At 54.5% G+C, this 16,878-nt stretch overlaps 1 protein-coding gene across 3 annotated transcripts; it reads left to right on the forward strand.

Annotated features, from left to right (window-relative positions):
• Positions 1-10,418: 10,418 nt before the first annotated feature.
• Positions 10,419-13,445, forward strand: NXT1 (nuclear transport factor 2 like export factor 1). Of its 3 annotated transcripts, none has more exons than XM_030872488.2 (2): positions 10,419-10,722; positions 12,780-13,445. In XM_030872488.2, exon 2 carries the CDS (start codon positions 12,839-12,841, stop codon positions 13,259-13,261), a length of 423 nt encoding a protein of 140 aa, XP_030728348.1. In that variant the 5' UTR covers positions 10,419-10,722; positions 12,780-12,838; the 3' UTR covers positions 13,262-13,445. The 3 variants fall into 3 exon arrangements, with proteins under 3 accessions (XP_030728348.1, XP_030728347.1, XP_060141249.1); XM_030872487.2 differs by having other exon boundaries at positions 10,420-11,376; XM_060285266.1 differs by having other exon boundaries at positions 10,420-10,722; positions 11,104-13,445.
• The last annotated feature ends 3,433 nt before the right edge of the window (positions 13,446-16,878 follow it).

Genomic DNA, 16,878 nt, shown 5'->3' on the forward strand with positions numbered 1-16,878 from the left:
AAAGCGTGCTTTCCTGGCCTGGCTCTGGGGTGAAGGTCAGATCATTCCCTGCTATTCGGGGGGAGAATGGGGCCGCCCCAGGCGCCTGCGGACCCAGGCTGATCCGCTCAAACACGCTGTTCTTGGCGCACCAAAAACTCCTACCTCTGCAGATCGTTCTCTGGAGTGAGCGTTTTCACGCCCTGGTTCCAGGCTCGGTCCACGGGGGAAATTACTCAAGACTCTTGAGCAAACTTGCAGAAGAGCCAGAGGTCTGACCAGCACAGACTCGCCCCTCCTGACAGCTCGTGCCACCTGGCGAGGACGTGAGACGCAGCACCCATAGCCGCCTCTGAGCCCCAACCAGACAGTTCTACAGGATCGGGGACCTCGCCCCGCTTCCCAGGCAGGCTCGCCAAAGCCCACAGCACCCTGCGAGTCACAGACGGACTCCTCATTCACCACGGTTCCCCGGCCGCACCTCCGCGCCGCCAGCCCCAGGTCCCACGCCAGCCGAGCCCGCTGCTGCGTGTCCGCACATCCAACCCCGCGCACCCCCGCCCCCTCCAGGGCCCTCCCTGCCACTGGAAACAGTCAGGGGTCTGGTTTGCAAGCAACAGAATCTGAAGCCGGACAAATTAGGCAAAAGGGGAAATTTTGTGGAAGGCTACCAGAGCTCAAGGAACAGATGGGAAGCGGAGAACGGTGGTCTCACGTGCTACTCTCAGGACCACCGGGTGGCTGAGAGGCTCAGGGAAGCTTCCCAGTTAACGATCCCAGAACCGAGAACTGGAGATGAACCCGAGTGGCCTGCCCACTAGCCCTGCCCACTAGCGCCCGCAAACTGGACTTTGTAACAAGAGAAAACCGGCCTGCAGGCCTAAAAGTGACTTCGGTGGCCTAGTTTGCTCTCATTGGGGGGTAGGGTGGACGGGGGTGCAGGGAAGAGCTCTCTTTGGGGTCAAGAGGTGGGGATTTTTGTCCGGATGCCCGGGAATGACACTGGGCCCCAGTTCCCTCCATGTAAGGGAGCAGCTCTTCCTGACGACTCTGAAGGTCCTGTCTTACGTCCTATTTGGCTGCAGAGAATCCAGGCTCTCCGAGCTCTGATGCCACCTTTGTAGGATCACGGCCAGGTTTTGGAGAGCAGTCGTCATGGCAGCTCCTTTTCCCTGAGCATTTACAAAGCCCGACTCCTGCCTAATGATCTCGACACTGAGGCTCTGAGTCCCCCAGCGATCACGAGCCAGCAGGCCCAGACTCCCTTAACCTGTCCCCAAAGTCTCTGGGCTTCAAAGCTCTCAGGGTACCAAAGTACCAATGTGCCAGCAGACAGCCCCACGTGGCCCACAGGCCGTGGGGCACAGGATCTGCCCACTATGCCCCTCGTCCCCTCTGGGGCTATTCCTGGTCTCCTTCTGCTGTTCACAAACCACGTGCCACTCGGGAAGAGCCCTGGCCAGCACCCGCAGTCCACCCCAGGCCTCCCACACTATTTGGATGCCAGAGCAGCCCTGGGCGCCCGTGCTGTCAGGGGCCCCTCTCTCCAACCATATCCCACATGTGGTCACTTGGCCCCCGAAGCAGCTGGGCCTTTGCCCACAGTCCGTACAGTTTCCTCCCTTGAGGAGCATCCCTGGCCTCTGGCTTTGCTCAAGCCCATCCACGGCGCTGAGTTCAGATGCCATGCCCTTCTCTCTCAGGGCCCCAGGCCCAATCCAATCCCCTCTTCCTCCACTGGTAGAAAAACCAAAGCCCCAGGCAGAATGGTTACGTGATCTGCGGGGTCCAGTGCAGGCTGAAAACCCGGGGTCCCCTGCTCAGAAGTTGTTAAGATTCCAAGACACAACCGCAAAGCATGGAACCAAGCTCGGGGCCCTTCTGAGCACAGGGCCCTATGTGACGGCCCAGGTCACACACCAGGAAGCTGACCGTAGCCCCAGCACCTGGATGGGCGTCCACTGGCGGCGAAAAGGCCACCCAGGCAGCATCAGGTGCCACCCAGATGGGGAAACCAAGGCCCTACCTGTCTGTGCACCTGCCTGCTTTCTTCCACTCACCCCTCAAAAGTGCTCAGGAAGTAGACTTGACAGTTGAAGGAGGGAGGAGTCAACAGACAAAGAATTAGAACTGGGGCTGGGCTTCTCCAGCTCCTTCTGCATTTCCACTCTTCCCAAGGCAAAGCCGCAGTGCGGGCGTTGTTTTCCCCAAGGAAAATGTTCCATGCTTATCATATAACGAGGTTGGAGGCACGCTCCTCTCCTAGCCTTACCAGGAGCTCGGGCCCCACCCTCTCGACTGACCTTCCCCAAATACTTTGCGAGTGTCCTCGGGTCCCCAGACCTCGCTGTGCTCGCTGGATGCCGGACAGGCCTGGGGCAGGTCTGGAGCAGAGCAGGCTGTCGGGGGCCAGGCCCTGCCTGCAAATGATGACCTAGAGCAAACCTGCATGTCTGTCCCTGCACCCCACCTGAACGGTGTCTCTGGACGGCCCGTGACGTCCCTACAGTGTTTCTGCTTGTGTTCCGAGCCCAGCGTGAAAACCCGCTCACATCACCTGCCCGAGCCTCCCTGGGAAGCCGCGAAAGCCCATCGCACGGGCTCCTGGCAGGGGCCACTCACAGTGGGCTTGTTCTGCAAACTGCTTGTATCTGAACTCACTCCACTCCCATCCTCTCCTCTCCTTCGACTGCCCCATTCCTCTAAACGCACGACTCGTAAGCTAACAACGAGGGGGAGGATGGAACCAAAGGAGGTGCTTTATATTTTATATAAATTATAAATTTATTTAAATGTAAATAATATTCATATATTATTCAACCATAAAAAAAGAAGGATATCCTGCCGTTTTCCACAACATGGCTGAACCCTGAGGCATTACGCTGTCGGGCAAAGACCAATACCATATAATGCCACTTATATATGGGATTTCAAAAAGCCAAACTCACCTCTGTGGGAATAGAATCTAAAAAAGAGTGGATGTGTGTATATGGATAACTGATTCACTTTGCTGTACAGCAGAAACTAACACAACATTGTAAAGCAACTCTACTCCAATAAACATTAATTAAAAAATAAAGAAAATAAAAGAATTCAAAGACTTTTTAAAGAAAAATAAATAAATAAAAAGCCAAACTCACTGAAACAGAGTGAATGATGATGAACCAGAGGTTGGAGGTGGGGCAGGGATGGGGAGATGCTGGTCTAGGGCACCAGTTTCCAGTTATAAGTTGGATAAGTTCTGGGGATCTAATGTACAGCGTGGCGACTGTGGTTAATACTGTGCTGTGCCCTTGAAAGTTGCTAAGAGAGTAGCTCTTAAGTGGTGTCAGCCATCCCTCCACAGTGGGAGAAATAGATTTCTGTTGTTTAAGTCCATCCAGTCCACGGTACTTTGTTACAGCGGCCAAGCTGACTGGTACCTCACCCTCCCAGCCTGCGTTTCCTCCTCTATGACACGGAAATAATCGTGAAACCTCCCTCATAGAATTGTTGTGGAGCTTTCTGGATAAAGCCGTACACAGATGGAAGTAGTTATTCTTTGGGACAGTAAAAACAGCTTCTCACTCAGAACCTTGAAAAACAGTTTTCGGTAAGGAGCATCGGTTTGCCTCCCCGCTCTACCCCTCCCACCTCCCCCGCACAAAATCTCTGCAATTTGGGAGCTGCTGCCAGTCATGACCCTGACAGTGAGTGATGATAAGTTTGCAATCCTTCTGCACAGCTCTTTAAAGTAAAGCATCATCTGATCTGACTTCCAAATTGCAAGGTTCGTTCCTAAGCAACGAGCACAGGTTTCAAGAAAAACTGACAAGAACAGAGAGAATCCCGGGCTGTGGGAAGATCTCTGGCACAGGGCTTGTGCCGGTGACAATAAGCTGTGGCCCAGTGTGCCGGCCACTGTCTACCATCAGGCCCTCTCCCTTGGGGACACCTTTTCCTCCTTCTCCCGGAGGCAGCGGACCCCAGCCCTGGTGGACCATTTGCTTGATCTCACCTCATGGGACCGGCTCTGCAGCTCCAGGAGCGCACAGGGCATCCGCTTTCCCAAAGGCTCCCAACACTTCTTCCCCGTAAAGAAAAACCCAAAGCCCCTCAGCACACCCACTGCCAAGCCACAAGAGATAGTCTTGGGCTTTGCCACATTTTCCCGGGTTTGATCTGGGAAAAACAGAGCTGCTTTGTCCTCGCAGCCCTGGAGCAGCTGAGCTGAGCAGACGTGCGTGCAGAAGCTCTTTCCAAAGTCTGGACCACACTCTCGTGGCCATTGCTTGAATAGCAGCTCAGAATCCAAGGGCAGGAAAGTTCAGACAGCGTCAAAGGTGGGGAAACCACGCACGTAGTCAGGTCTGAGCTAACTGCCAGAGGAATGGAAAGTAATGCCCGATTTAAGATGCTAAAATCACGAGGACCCCAGGGCTGGGCTGCGGGGTTACTTCCATCAGCAGAATCTAGGAAGCCTCTGCTTCAAGGGGCTTTTCTCCCAGCCTTCACCCTGCAGCACCTCGGAGCTCCATCCCTGGGCACTGTCCTCTGGTTCTCCCTGTGGTCCTGGACCAGCACTGGCGGCTCCAGCGAGCCCTGGGACTTAGTTAGAAATGCAACCCCAGGCCTCACTCGTCCTCCTGGGCAGAAACCGAGGCAAAGGCTCCAGCCTCTGTGAGTTAACAAGCCCTCCAGAGGGTCCTGATGCTTGTGGTCTGTTAGGTATGTTTGGGTTTATTTCTGTTTATTGCCGTTGCTGCAACATACCTGGTAGCCAAGGTACTGACCCGGCAAGGTGCCCGGAGGACCCCCTGGAGACTCCCCAGGACATCTTACGTTGAGACAGTCTTGTCTTCTCTCTCACTGCTGAGCCTGGGTTCCCCCAGCAGTGACCCCAACAATCATTCCCGTGTGAGTGGGGCAATGGGGAGGTGGCCACAGGACGCACGTGCTGGGCGTGGGAATGCTGAGGGCAGCCTGGCTCCAAGGGCAACTGGGGACGGTGTGGGCATCCTCAGAGATGTCCCTGCTGGGGCTCAGGAGCTGGGCTATCTATCCTCCAGCCTCCATCTGTCACTGTTGAGGGCAGCTCTGGGGTGTTGACCCCCGGGGTGTCCTGCTCCGCCCTGGGTGAGGCCGGAGTCTGTGGCCAGAGGACCCTCATCCAGGAAGGAGAGCATGGAGACCCCTACTGTCGGCCCTACGCAGCTTCCCCAGGCTGCCGGGGGGAGGAAAGTTCTAAGACTCTGGTTCCTTATTCATTTCCTCGGCATTGGTCCCGTCTTCCCTGGACACCTCGGCCTCTCCAGGTGGAGCGCTGCCTCTCTAGACACACGTCTCCACGGACTCTGGGCCATGCTGTGGGTGTGGGTGTGAAGTGGGGCCCCAGGGGACAGGCAGTTTTATGAGGCCACCTCTCCCTGAGGACCTCACGCTGACGGTCAGCTCACTGAATGCAGGCACCAGGAAACACTCTGCTCTTCCCAGGGTGGTCAGCTCGGAGCAGCCATGGCTTAAGGAGGGACATAGCGCACTCGGCTGGGTGTCTGGGGGCGGTAACACTGGCACCAGTCACCTCACAGGTCCACCCCGTGCCCACAAGGGGTGGCCTGTGAAGGACACTGGGCATGGGGTCCCCACCCCTTACAACGCCTGCCTTAGGCCATGGTACCAGGAAATGACGCCCTCCCCTCAGCCCTTGACCCTCAGGAGTTGGGTGCAGACACCTCAGCTCTATTCCCCTCTCTGGCCTCCAGGTGGGATTGTTACCTGAAAAACTGGGTCCACCTCTTGGTGGGTATCAGGCCAAAAGACACAACCAAGCCAAAGAGCGGGAGATAGGGAGATGTATTACTTGCAGGAAGTAAAGAGAACATGGAAGATCTTTCCCAAAAGAGTGTCTTCCCAGCAGCAAGACTGGGGAAGTGTTAAGCTAAGGGTATATGCATGTTCATGAAGGGGCTTGGGCAGGAGACCTTAGCATAGAATTAGGGCAAAGGTGGAAAGACTCCAAGCTTTAGTTGATTGAGGTCACAAGGGTCAGAAAAGGTCAACATTATCATCCCTGAGGTTCACTGAAGTGGGGGTCTTCACAACTGGCATCCGACAGTTCAACACAATTCTATCTACCTGGAGATGGTGTCGGATCCCCCAGGCTGAGGGCTCAGTCCCACAAGATCCCCCCACTTCAGATGCCAGGTCCAGGTCACAAGTCCAGGTCGTCACCTGGGCTTCTAGCCAACTGGCTGGAGATCAGATGTTCCCATGACCCCCTCCTCAGGTTAGATTCACTGGAGCGGCTCACAGAATTCAGGGAAGCACTTTACTTACTAGATCACGAGTTTGTTATAAAAGGTTGTAACTCAGGAACAGTGAGATGGAAGAGATGCACAGGGCGGGGTGTGGAGAAAGGGCGTGGAGCTTCTATGCCCCCTCCAGGCTCATCACCCTCCCAGCCTCCTCCTTCTGGGTGTTCTGCAACCCAGAAGCTCTCAGAACCCCGTCCTTTTGGGTTGTTTTTCTTTTTAAAAATTAATTTATTTTTACACAGTAGCTTCTTGTTAGTTATCTATTTTATACATATTAGTGTATATATGTCAATCCCAATCTCCCAGTTCATCCCACCACCGCCACCCCGCCTTTCCCCCCCTTGGTGTCCATACGTTTGTTCTCTACATCTGTGTCTCTATTTCTGCCTTGCAAACCGGTTCATCTGTACCATTTTTCTAGGTTCCACGTACATGCGTTACCTGTTGGGTTTTTATGGAGGCTTCATTACACAGGTACAATTGGTTAATCTTTGGTCATTAGTGATTGAACTCAACCTCCAAGCCCCTCACCTCCTCAGAGATCCAGGCATGGGTCTGAAAGTTCTACCCTTTAATCCTCTCATCACCAGGTGGGTTCTTCTGCAAACCAGCCCCACCCTTAGGTGTGGTCCCCAAAGTCACCTCATTAACACAACAAAAGACAACTTTATTGCTCTTATCACTGAGGAAGTTCCAAGGGTTTTCGGAGTTCTATGCCAGGAAGGGGATGAAGACCAAATCTGTACCTTTTATTGTAAATCACAGTATCACACCCGCCCTGTCTCGATGGCCCGCTTCCCCAGCGGTGCTCCCACACCTCCCAAATCTACAATTCGCACTGGATCCCTGCTCTGGATCTGCGCCACACCAGCAATTCATACGCAACATTCAGGGATGCTGCCGAGAAGCAGAGAAATCAGATGGCCCTGAGAGTTCCGTCAGCGAGGCACCGACTGGAGCAGACAGGGGCCACGTCACCCTTAAGAGAAACGAGGCTCGGGCCAGCCCGGCTATGATCTATCAGCCAAGTGGGAAACACTGAAGCAGGGTGGGAAAGCTCACAGGGCATATGTGGGTGGTGCTGCTGGAAGGAGCTGTGCTCACGGGACTCTGTCTGGTCCCCCTGGTGACACTTTCCCTGCTGGGAACGCAGACCCTTGGGATCATATCGTCCACTGCCTCTCCTTGTTCTGGTCACTGCTCCAGAGCCGGCGCACCCCACCCACACCGTCCACATTGCTGTGGCTCCCACCTCCCCTGCTCCCACGAGAATGTGCTAGTCTCAAAGCGGGGAGGGGTGTTCCAGCCCCCGGGACCCTGGCTCTGGCTGCAGATGAACAAACCTCCCTCTCAGGGCTTGATTTTAGAGATGAGGAGGGAGCCGTGCGAGCAGTTCCTCGAGGCCGTGTCCCAGTGGAAGACCTGGTGGGGTCTTCAGGGTCCCTTTAACAGCAAGTGGCCCACCCAGGTCATACAGGTGTAAGTTAAAAAGGGAGATCCTGGGCTGGAGACTCTCCTGGGGCCTCAGGACAGGGCCTCAGAGGGGCTCCGAGGGTGCTGCACAACTGACCACGGGAGCCTCGGTGCATAACCAGGCGACGCCCAGTTATTTGCTCTGGAATCTGAGATCCATCGGGGCAGGGCTTGGCAGGGAGGCCCATTTCTGCCCTGAGCCACACCAGCACTGGCAGCCCGACCAGGACTGGAGGGTCTATTTCCAAGGCAGCCCCTTGCCCCGCTGCTGGCTACTGGGGAAGCTCAGCTGCTTCCTCTCTGGGGTGTGTGTACGTGCGTGTGTGAGTGTGTGTGTGTGTGTGTGTGTGAGTGTGTAGGTGTGTGCACACGTACCTCACTCCAGCTGCCCTTCTCCGTCCCTCCCTCTCTCTTGCTCACATCTCCCCTCTGGGCTCCGGCCACAGCTCAGCTTCTAAGCTAATGAGCCTCCATTCTCCCTGCCTTCCCAGAATCTCCCTAAAAGTCTCGTCCCAAGTGACCTTCCAGACATGCAGCCCCAGCTCACCCTGGTCCAGCAGCAGCTCAGATGATTCCTCTAGGGCAGGGGAAAAAACAACACATGATTGTTTTGGAGGCAACGTGTTGGAGGGACAACTGCCCAGCCATCACCGTAGACCCCCGGAGATCAGCTCCAAGTCACACAGCCTCTCGCAGCAAACAAACGTCATCAGATGCTGCACCAGAGAACTACGCTGACAACTCGGAAAGCTCGGCCCTGTGTTTACAGACCCAAAGATCCCAGCCTGTCTTCAGAGCTGCCAGCAGCTCAGCGTGTCTGACCAGCGGTGTCCTTCCTCCCTGGAGAGACTCCACGAGGCAAATGGGCCATTGGTTCCACAGCTGCTCAAACCAGGCTCATCTTCCAGAAGGCGCCCATGTGGTTTGGTGACAAATCCTACCAATTTGTCAGTACACTTGTCCCAAGTTTAAAAGCCAGGTGTTGGAAGGATTGTTGGCAAATAAGGAAGCTGCTGTCGATGCAAAATGTCAAAATACACCAACGTTTCCTGGATGCTTGCTTTGTGCTCGGCCCTGGGCTAAGGGCTGACCACAGCCTCCTCCATTAGCTCCTCACATCAACCGGAGGAAATGATGGCATTACTATCCCTCTTCTACAGGTGAGGCACTGAGCCTCAGGTAGGTTAACTCACTTGCACAATCACTCTGCTAGTACACTAATTAACTTACAAATACGTTTGTTTATGCCCAATTTTTAATAGTATTAAAAAATAAAGGGAATTTACTGGCTCTTAAAATTAGAAAGTCTAAACTTCAGAGTTGATTTGGTTCCCAACAGTCATCAAACTCTTGATTTCTCCCCATCTCTCCGGTCTGCCTCATGGTACAAGGGCGCCCCCCTCAGCGTGGCAAGATGGCTGCAGCAGCACACATCACATGTCCAGGAGAAAGACAAACATCATCTTTTCCAAAATCCCCTGGCAAACTCCTCTAGGCTCAGTGGCCCTAACCAGGCATCCCACCACTCCAGAATTGTGCCCTTGGAGCCAGCGGTGTCTCTAACCTCCCAAACTCCAGAACCATAGGGGGAGTAAAAAACAGGCTTGCTTCCAAGAGCAATGGATTAAATGTTAGAGAGGAGTCATCACAACTAGAATGTTGTGGAGCAATGAATTGAACCCAGCCCTGTCTGTTCATTCAAACAGTACTTATCGCGCCCTTGCTGTGGGTCAGGCACAATTTAGATGCTGGAGACACAAATCTGAAAGCTTCCTGCCCTCCCATCCTCCCGCTGCTGGCTCTGCTGCCTCTCAGGCTTAAAGCCTTGTGTTTTCACCAGAACTTAGCGCTGGATTAATGTCCTCCTAACCAGCTTTTCTAGGACTGAAGTGGCTCTGTGACTCCAGGCTCTCATCTAATTTCTGTCTCTCGGCCTCCTCGTCTATAAAATCAGGAATAATGATACATCCCCCGAAGCTATGAGAACGAAATGACAAGGTCTGACATGGGAAACATAAGGAAACTTAAAAGCAGTGCGACATCCAACCCAGTGGACATGCAGGTCAACTCTCATTTTCATTCTACAGATTCGGAGTTTTGTACATTAAACTCCAATTTCACTGGCTCGGGCTTTGTAAAGTGTGAATACGTCTCCAAAGATGCGAGTTCAATTCACCTTTCTACTTAGCCTGCAACTTATTTGTTTATAATCCACACTTTTCATTGGGGGCGGAGGGGTCGCCTATATGGAAGAGCCCACCCAGTTTCTAAACTTGTCCTGAACACTGAGAGCAAGCTTTCCCTTAGGAAAGCAGACAAAGATACGCCCTAGCGTAGCCTAGTTGGGGTGAACGCACACACCCTGAAAACGCGGCGGCATCAATAAACTTCTCATGCCCGGCAGCTTTCGCGCAGCCGCGAGACAGCCCCGCCCCGAGAGTCGGGGACGGGACTTGCGAAGCTTCGTCCAATCAGAGGCCCCACCTAACGTCGGGCCGGAGTCTGTGATCCAGGTTGACCAATGAAGACTCGAGCGTGGATTTGCCGTGGTCTTCTGGGAAAGCGTCTCTCCCGGAAGCCGCCTCGCCTCTGCCACACATGGGCGGGGCTAGCCTGCGGTCCGCCGTCCCACTGGCTGGCACAGCTGCCCGTCACGGGGCGGGGGCGGAGGCCGGGCATTCGCGTCTGCGCGGGCTGGGGGGCCGCGCGCGGGAACCTGCGGAGGCGCCGACCGGACCAGGCGGTTGCTGGGAGGAAGGGGTTCGTTGGAGGCGGCTCTTCCTGGGCCGCTTCGGGCGAGCAGCCGAGGAGCGCGGAGCCTCGGCGGGCCCGACCCAAAAGTCCGTTGTGCCGCGGTCCGCGTGACCGGAGCCGCCCACGCCGACCCGGGTCGTTTCGCCCACGCCTACTCGGCTGACTGAGGCCCACGCTGTCCGGTGCTGACTAGGGCCGCCGCCCCGCTGTCACTCCCGCGCAGGTAGGTGCCCCACGCAGGTCGGTGCCCCCCACTCAGGTAGGTGACCCCCACCCAACGCAGGTAGGTGCCCTTCGGGCAGGTAGGTAACCCCGTGCAGGTGAGTGCCCCCTGCTCAAGTAGGTGACCCCCGCGCATATGGCTGACCCCCGCTTAGGTAGGTGACCCCCGCAGGTAGGTGCCCCCGACTCGGTTAAGTGATCCCCTCCCAGCGCAGGTAGGTGATCTCTGCTCAGGTAGGTGACCCCGTGCAGGTAAGTGCCCCCTGCTTAAGTAGGTGACCCCCGCGTAGGTCGGTACCCCCCAGCGCAGGTAGGTGGCCCCCGCGTGGTGGGGATGCCTGCTGGTCCCGCAGCGGGTCTTGGGCCGGTCGCAACCCCGCAGGAACGACCTCCCTCCCTGCGGACGCCCGGGCGGGCAGCCGGTTGAGCTGCGTTCGGGAGGCGGAGGCCCGAGGTGCTGGGGAATCGCGTGGACGCCGGTTGATGGGGAATCCAGCGAGGGAGACGGGCCCACAGCGGGAAATGACAAACTGGCTATCCCGGAACCTTGAGCCCCACACTGGACCCCAGAAGGGCAGGAGCCAGTGAGAGGACCGCGTCGTACCGGCAACAAGTTCTTGTAGTGACAAATCAGGGGTGTGACCTCCATCCACACGTAAGTTTTCTTTTCTCATTAGCGAAGTTGTTATAGTAACACCCTCATCCGTTCTCAGTGACCATTAAAGGACGTGGTGTACGAATGTAAAACACTAGGAAATAGGAGCTTGGAGTGAGTGTTTGGGAGGCTGGACTTGACGTCCCCGAGGGGGTGACAGGACCCCGCATCAGCGCTCGGCACCCAACGCTGCTTTCTAGGTGGGAGCTCCCGCCCAGCCTGGCTAGTTCTCTCCTGGAGGCTCAGGCCTACACCTTCCTCCTCCCTTAAGAGTGCCTGACTCCTTCCCAACCCTGCCTGGGATCTTTTATCTCTTTCATAAGATGATTTTTTTTTTAAGGTTGTTGAAATTTAAAAAAATATTCAGTATTTAAGTTTGTAAATCTAAACCCATCCACTATTTTAGTAATGTTGTCCTCTGTTGGATTTTTGTTTAGTGAAATATTTTAATCGTGCAAAAAAGAATACAGCTATAATAGTTGTACCATACCCTGAAAAAAGGTAATAATAATTTTTCTTTGTGCTTTTGGACCTTTCTTTAAGGAAATGTGACATTTCGCCTACAGTTGAAATTCTAACTTGCTGCCACCACCCCGCACCCCGTAGAATTTCTTCCACCTGGCCTGTCTTTCCTCGGCTCACGGGGCTCCCTTGTGCTCCCAGGAGCTTGGCACCAGCTTAGCTTCTCATTCCAGTCAGCACCAGCTTAGCTTCTCAGAGCCCGTCATGAGGACTGTGGCCACCATGTTGGTCCCGTCCTGTCCTCATGGCATTTGCTCTCTTACCCTCTTAGGAAACCTGCCTCCTCCTTCACAGACCCTGTGGGTGAGCTGAGGGCCACTGTTCCCTTCCCCAGGGTGCAGCGTCTTTACCCGCTTCTCTAATTTTTTTTTTGGCTGCACCACGCGGCATGTGGGATTTTAGTTCCCCGACCAGGGATTGAACCCGTGCCCCCTGCATTGGAAGCTTGGAACCCTTACCACTGGACCGCCAGGAAAGTCCCTTTACCCGCTTCTCTAGGGCAGTCACAGCTGTTCCATGCTTCCAGAAAAAAGCGGCCTTCCACTATCAGTTGTACTACAGCTTATAAAACGAAACCGTTAAAATTCATAGTAATAGCTACCACTGCGGACCATGTGGGTCTCAGGCTTTTTAACTAAGCACGTGGTGTACACGGCTTCTTTTCATCCAACACTGCAGTTATGCACAGCTGGGGATGGTCCCGTTTAAAGTGAGTGAACTGAGGCCTAGTCAGACCAGCTGTCAGCACCAGTGTGCGCCTAGAATCATCTCTCCACCATGTGTAGCTGTTCTGCCACCACCAGAGGAGGAGGATATTCATTTGTCCGGCAGGATGGGCAATGGCATTCACACAGGGTCTCTTTCACCTTCCTGCCCCACAGCCCGGCTCCCCCAGGTACAGGAAGCACCTGGGTGGAGGCCTTCCTCAGCGGGGCCAGAGATGGCGTCCGTGGACTTCAAGACCTATGTGGACCAGGCCTGCCGTGCCGCTGAGGAGTTCGTGAACGTGTACTACACCACCATGGACAAGAGGCGGCGGCTGCTGTCCCGCCTGTACATGGGCACGGCCACCTTGGTGTGGAACGGCAACGCCGTTTCGGGACAAGAGTCCTTGAGTGAGTTTTTTGAGATGCTGCCTTCCAGTGAGTTCCAAATCAACGTGGTAGACTGCCAGCCCGTTCACGATGAAGCCACCCCGAGCCAGACCACAGTCCTCGTGGTGATCTGTGGGACAGTGAAGTTTGAGGGCAACAAACAGCGGGACTTCAACCAGAACTTCATCCTGACAGCCCAGGCCTCGCCCAGCAACACGGTGTGGAAGATTGCCAGTGACTGCTTCCGGTTCCAGGACTGGGCCTGCTAGTGGCGTGGGGAGACACCCCCAGACTGAACCCTGCGCTCCCTCGAGTCCCAGGGGCGCTTTTCTCGGCGTACACTTGTTTGTCATAGCTGCCTTTTCAAAGTAGTAAAATTCTCTATTTTTCTACTTGCCCGGTAGAGACCCGGTCTCTAGAAATTCTGACGAATAAAATGATGATATGAACGTTGCTTCTTTTCCCCTCGCCTGATGTGTTTGGTAGGTTTTGGGGGAGGGGGAGCAAGAGAAGGAGGGTTAAAGGCAACAAGCTCAGCAGAAGGCACTGCAGAGGCTGAGGTCCAGGGCCGAGCACCTGCCCCAGGCACAGGTGTGCACACAGGTGTACGGGAGCCGGGCTCACAGCCTGCGCACACAGGAATCCGTTGGGACACTTTGAAAAATCACCAGGCTGCGCATCCCGGACCAAATACTTGTGAATATCTGAGGGTGGGGCTGGCGTTGGCATTTTACAAAAACAACCTAGCTGTCCATTAAGACACTTTAGAGCACATTAGAATCCCCTAAAGAGGTGCTGGGCCCTCCCTTAGCACCTGCGCTGGGAGTCACATGGATGAGAACAGGTGAGATACCTGGAGTTAGCTAATAATTGCTTGTAAGTGAAGCAGCTACACTGACTACTCCCTTACAAAGAGGAGGAGGAGAACTGCTTTTAAGAGGAAGAAGTACTGAGGTGGGGCTGGGGGGCATCAGAATTGGATGCTGGTTTTATTGACCCTGAGGACCAACCCTAACTGCATTTCTCCAAAGTAAAGAAAGAGAAGAAAACTAGAAGTTTCCATCATCCTTTGATTAATAGATGAGATCTTGTGGACACATGGCTTCCCTGGGTAAATCTGTGACAAAAGGTTGGGCTAGGGGTGTGGGTTAGGATTAGGAATGGGGGAATTTGATGTGTAGGCTGCACAGATAGCAGGGACCTCTACCCTGGGGCTGTGGCGTCCGCTGGGGATGGCTGGGCAAGGTGGACATTGCTGCTGTGTCGAGAAGGATCTCACTCCCCTCTGATAGAGCAAAGGGCCCTGACCCTGGGGATTGGACGGAGAGCTGGTGGGACAGGAACAGGGCAGGAGGCAGGACAGAGGCTGCTGTACGGGGGGCAGCTTGTACTTAAGGGCAAGCCCTGGTCAGTTTCCCTGGCTGAGATGCAGGCCTGAGCCCGGAGCCCTGCCTGGGGATTGTCTCAGGCGCTGGGTGATTGGGCCCCTGGGAGAGGCTAAGAGGAAGGTGGACATGGTCCTCAGGGTTCATAGAGTTGCTAGGGGAGCAAGAACCCCCCCAGAGCAGGAGGTCCATCCTCCAAGGCCAGATCTCAGCAGTGTTGGGGGCCTCAGAAAACCCACTCAAGTGCCCCAGGAGAGAAAAGATCCCAGGTTCAGTGACAGCCAACTCCTCTTACAGAATGCTCCCTTCCAAAGGCTAATGACTGAGAAACTCAGGGGTGATGGAGGTGGGCACAGGGGGCCAGAGGGGCTCCAGCCCGGCTGAGGGGGTCCAGGCGCAGAGCCTTCTAACACTTGAGGCTTCGGGGGTATTTAGGTTAATGCAGGACTGTCTTATCTACAAGTGAGCACGTGTCATCAGGGTGTCCCCACCGAAGGGCATGAACTGCCCTCTGACCCCATCCCACTGAGAGCTCGGTCAGACATCACTTACTCTGTGGGTGGACCGAGCACCCTGGTTTGCCCAGGACTGGCGCTTCCCAGATGAGGCCGTCAATGCTATGATCAAGAAAGTCCCAGGAAAACCGGAACTAGCTGGTTACCCTACCCTCAGCCCAATTTCTGCCACAGACTAGTAAACTCTAAACAGTATGGTGGCTTCTAGAAATAGGCGAGGAGCGGAGTGGGGTGGGCCCATTAGTGCTGGGAGCAGGAGGGCATCAGGCTGTCCCACTGGGCCTGGTGAGCGGACATGTCCCCCAGCCACTTGAAGTGTGGCTCGTGTGACTGGGGCACTGGGTTTATACTTTATTCTAGTTAATTTCAACTTGAATAGCCATGGTGCTTGGTCCCTACTGTACTGGTGCAGGGATAAAGAGGAATGCTGGTCCGGAGACAGGTGGCTGGGAACCGGAAATGAGTGTGGCCGGGGCCTAGGCATAGGCCCAGGCGACAGAGGGGACACATGCCCCTTCTTAGCCGGAATGGGCCTCAGAACTGACCAGGTTGACATGAAGCACAGATCCCCGCTGCCATCTCCTAAGGAGAGAATTTTGTCCTGCCCATCAGGAGGCGAGGCCAGAAAGACCTTGTTCCTCGATTTCCCAAGCACATCAGTGTTACTGAACTCAGCTCCAGATGCTCAATGCTTGAAAATCAATACTCGAGAGGGAAGTGTTGGTAGAAATGGAAATTTTTTTTTTTTTGCAGTACGCGGGCCTCTCGCTGTTGTGGCCTCGCCTGTTGCGGAGCACAGGCTCCGGACGCACAGGCTCAGCAGCCATGGCTCACGGGCCCAGCCGCTCCGTGGCATGTGGGATCTTCCCGGACCGGGGCACGAACCCGTGTACCCTGCATCGGCAGGCGGACTCTCAACCACTGCACCACCAGGGAAGCCCCGGAAAATGTTGTTTTGATCAGAAAGATGGCAATCTGGAGAGAAGGCAGACTCGTGTCCTGGAAATCCACCTCTAAAGATGCTGCTCCGCCATGAAAGGTTGTTTTTTTTTTTAAATTCTTCTTTTTAAATTAATTTATTTTTTATTTATTTTTTTGGCTGTGTTGGGTCTTCGTTGCTGTGCGTGGGCTTTCTCTAGTTGCAGCGAGCGGGGGCTACTCTTCGATGCGGTGCACAGGCTTCTCATCACAGTGGCTTCTCTTTTTGTGGAGCACGGGCTCTAGGTGCATGGGCTTCAGTAGTTGTGGCACGTGGGCTCAGTAGTTGTATCACGCCAGCTCTAGAGCGCAGGCTCAGTAGTTGTGGCACATGGGCTTAGTTGCTCTGCGGCATGTGGGATCTTCCTGGACCAGGGATCAAACCCGTGTCCCCTGTATTGGCAGGCGGATTCTTAACCACTGCACCACCAGGGAAGTCCCTGCCATGAAAGTTTTAAAGAGAAAAGGGGACGTAATGTCAGTTAATCATGGAGCCAGGGTATCAGACTCGTAGCCATCTCCCACAGTGTGCAGGCTTGTCAACTCCTCATGATCTTTATTTTTTATTTTAAAAAATTTTTTGGCCGCACCATGCAGCTGGCAGGATCTTAGCTCCTCGACCAGGGATGTAACCCAGGCCCCGGCAGTGAAAGTGCCAAGTCCTAACCACTGGAGCACCAGGGGATTCCCAGCGTGATCTTTTCTTTAGATGCTGTCTTGTTCACAGTTTATTTATGCCATTACTGAGGGGAAGTTAGGGAATAGATCTGTACACCTGTTAATTCTTCTTCATTTTTATTTCTTTGATCTACGGAAAGAACCAACAGGTTAGGCAAGGTACTGTGTGATCAGAATTCGATAGGTGTGCTAGGGCAGGAGATGAGTAGAACATGGGGGCGCCTAGTTTAAGGTTAGTGACAATATAGCTTTGCTAAAGTGACAAGACAAAAGGGTGCCCCTTCGGAGAGCTCTTTCCTGCCAAAAGCTGCTTACATCAGCATCTCACCT

Source organism: Globicephala melas, chromosome 15 (assembly GCF_963455315.2).
Source record: "Globicephala melas chromosome 15, mGloMel1.2, whole genome shotgun sequence".
In the NCBI taxonomy this organism is placed as follows: Eukaryota; Metazoa; Chordata; class Mammalia; order Artiodactyla; family Delphinidae; genus Globicephala; species Globicephala melas.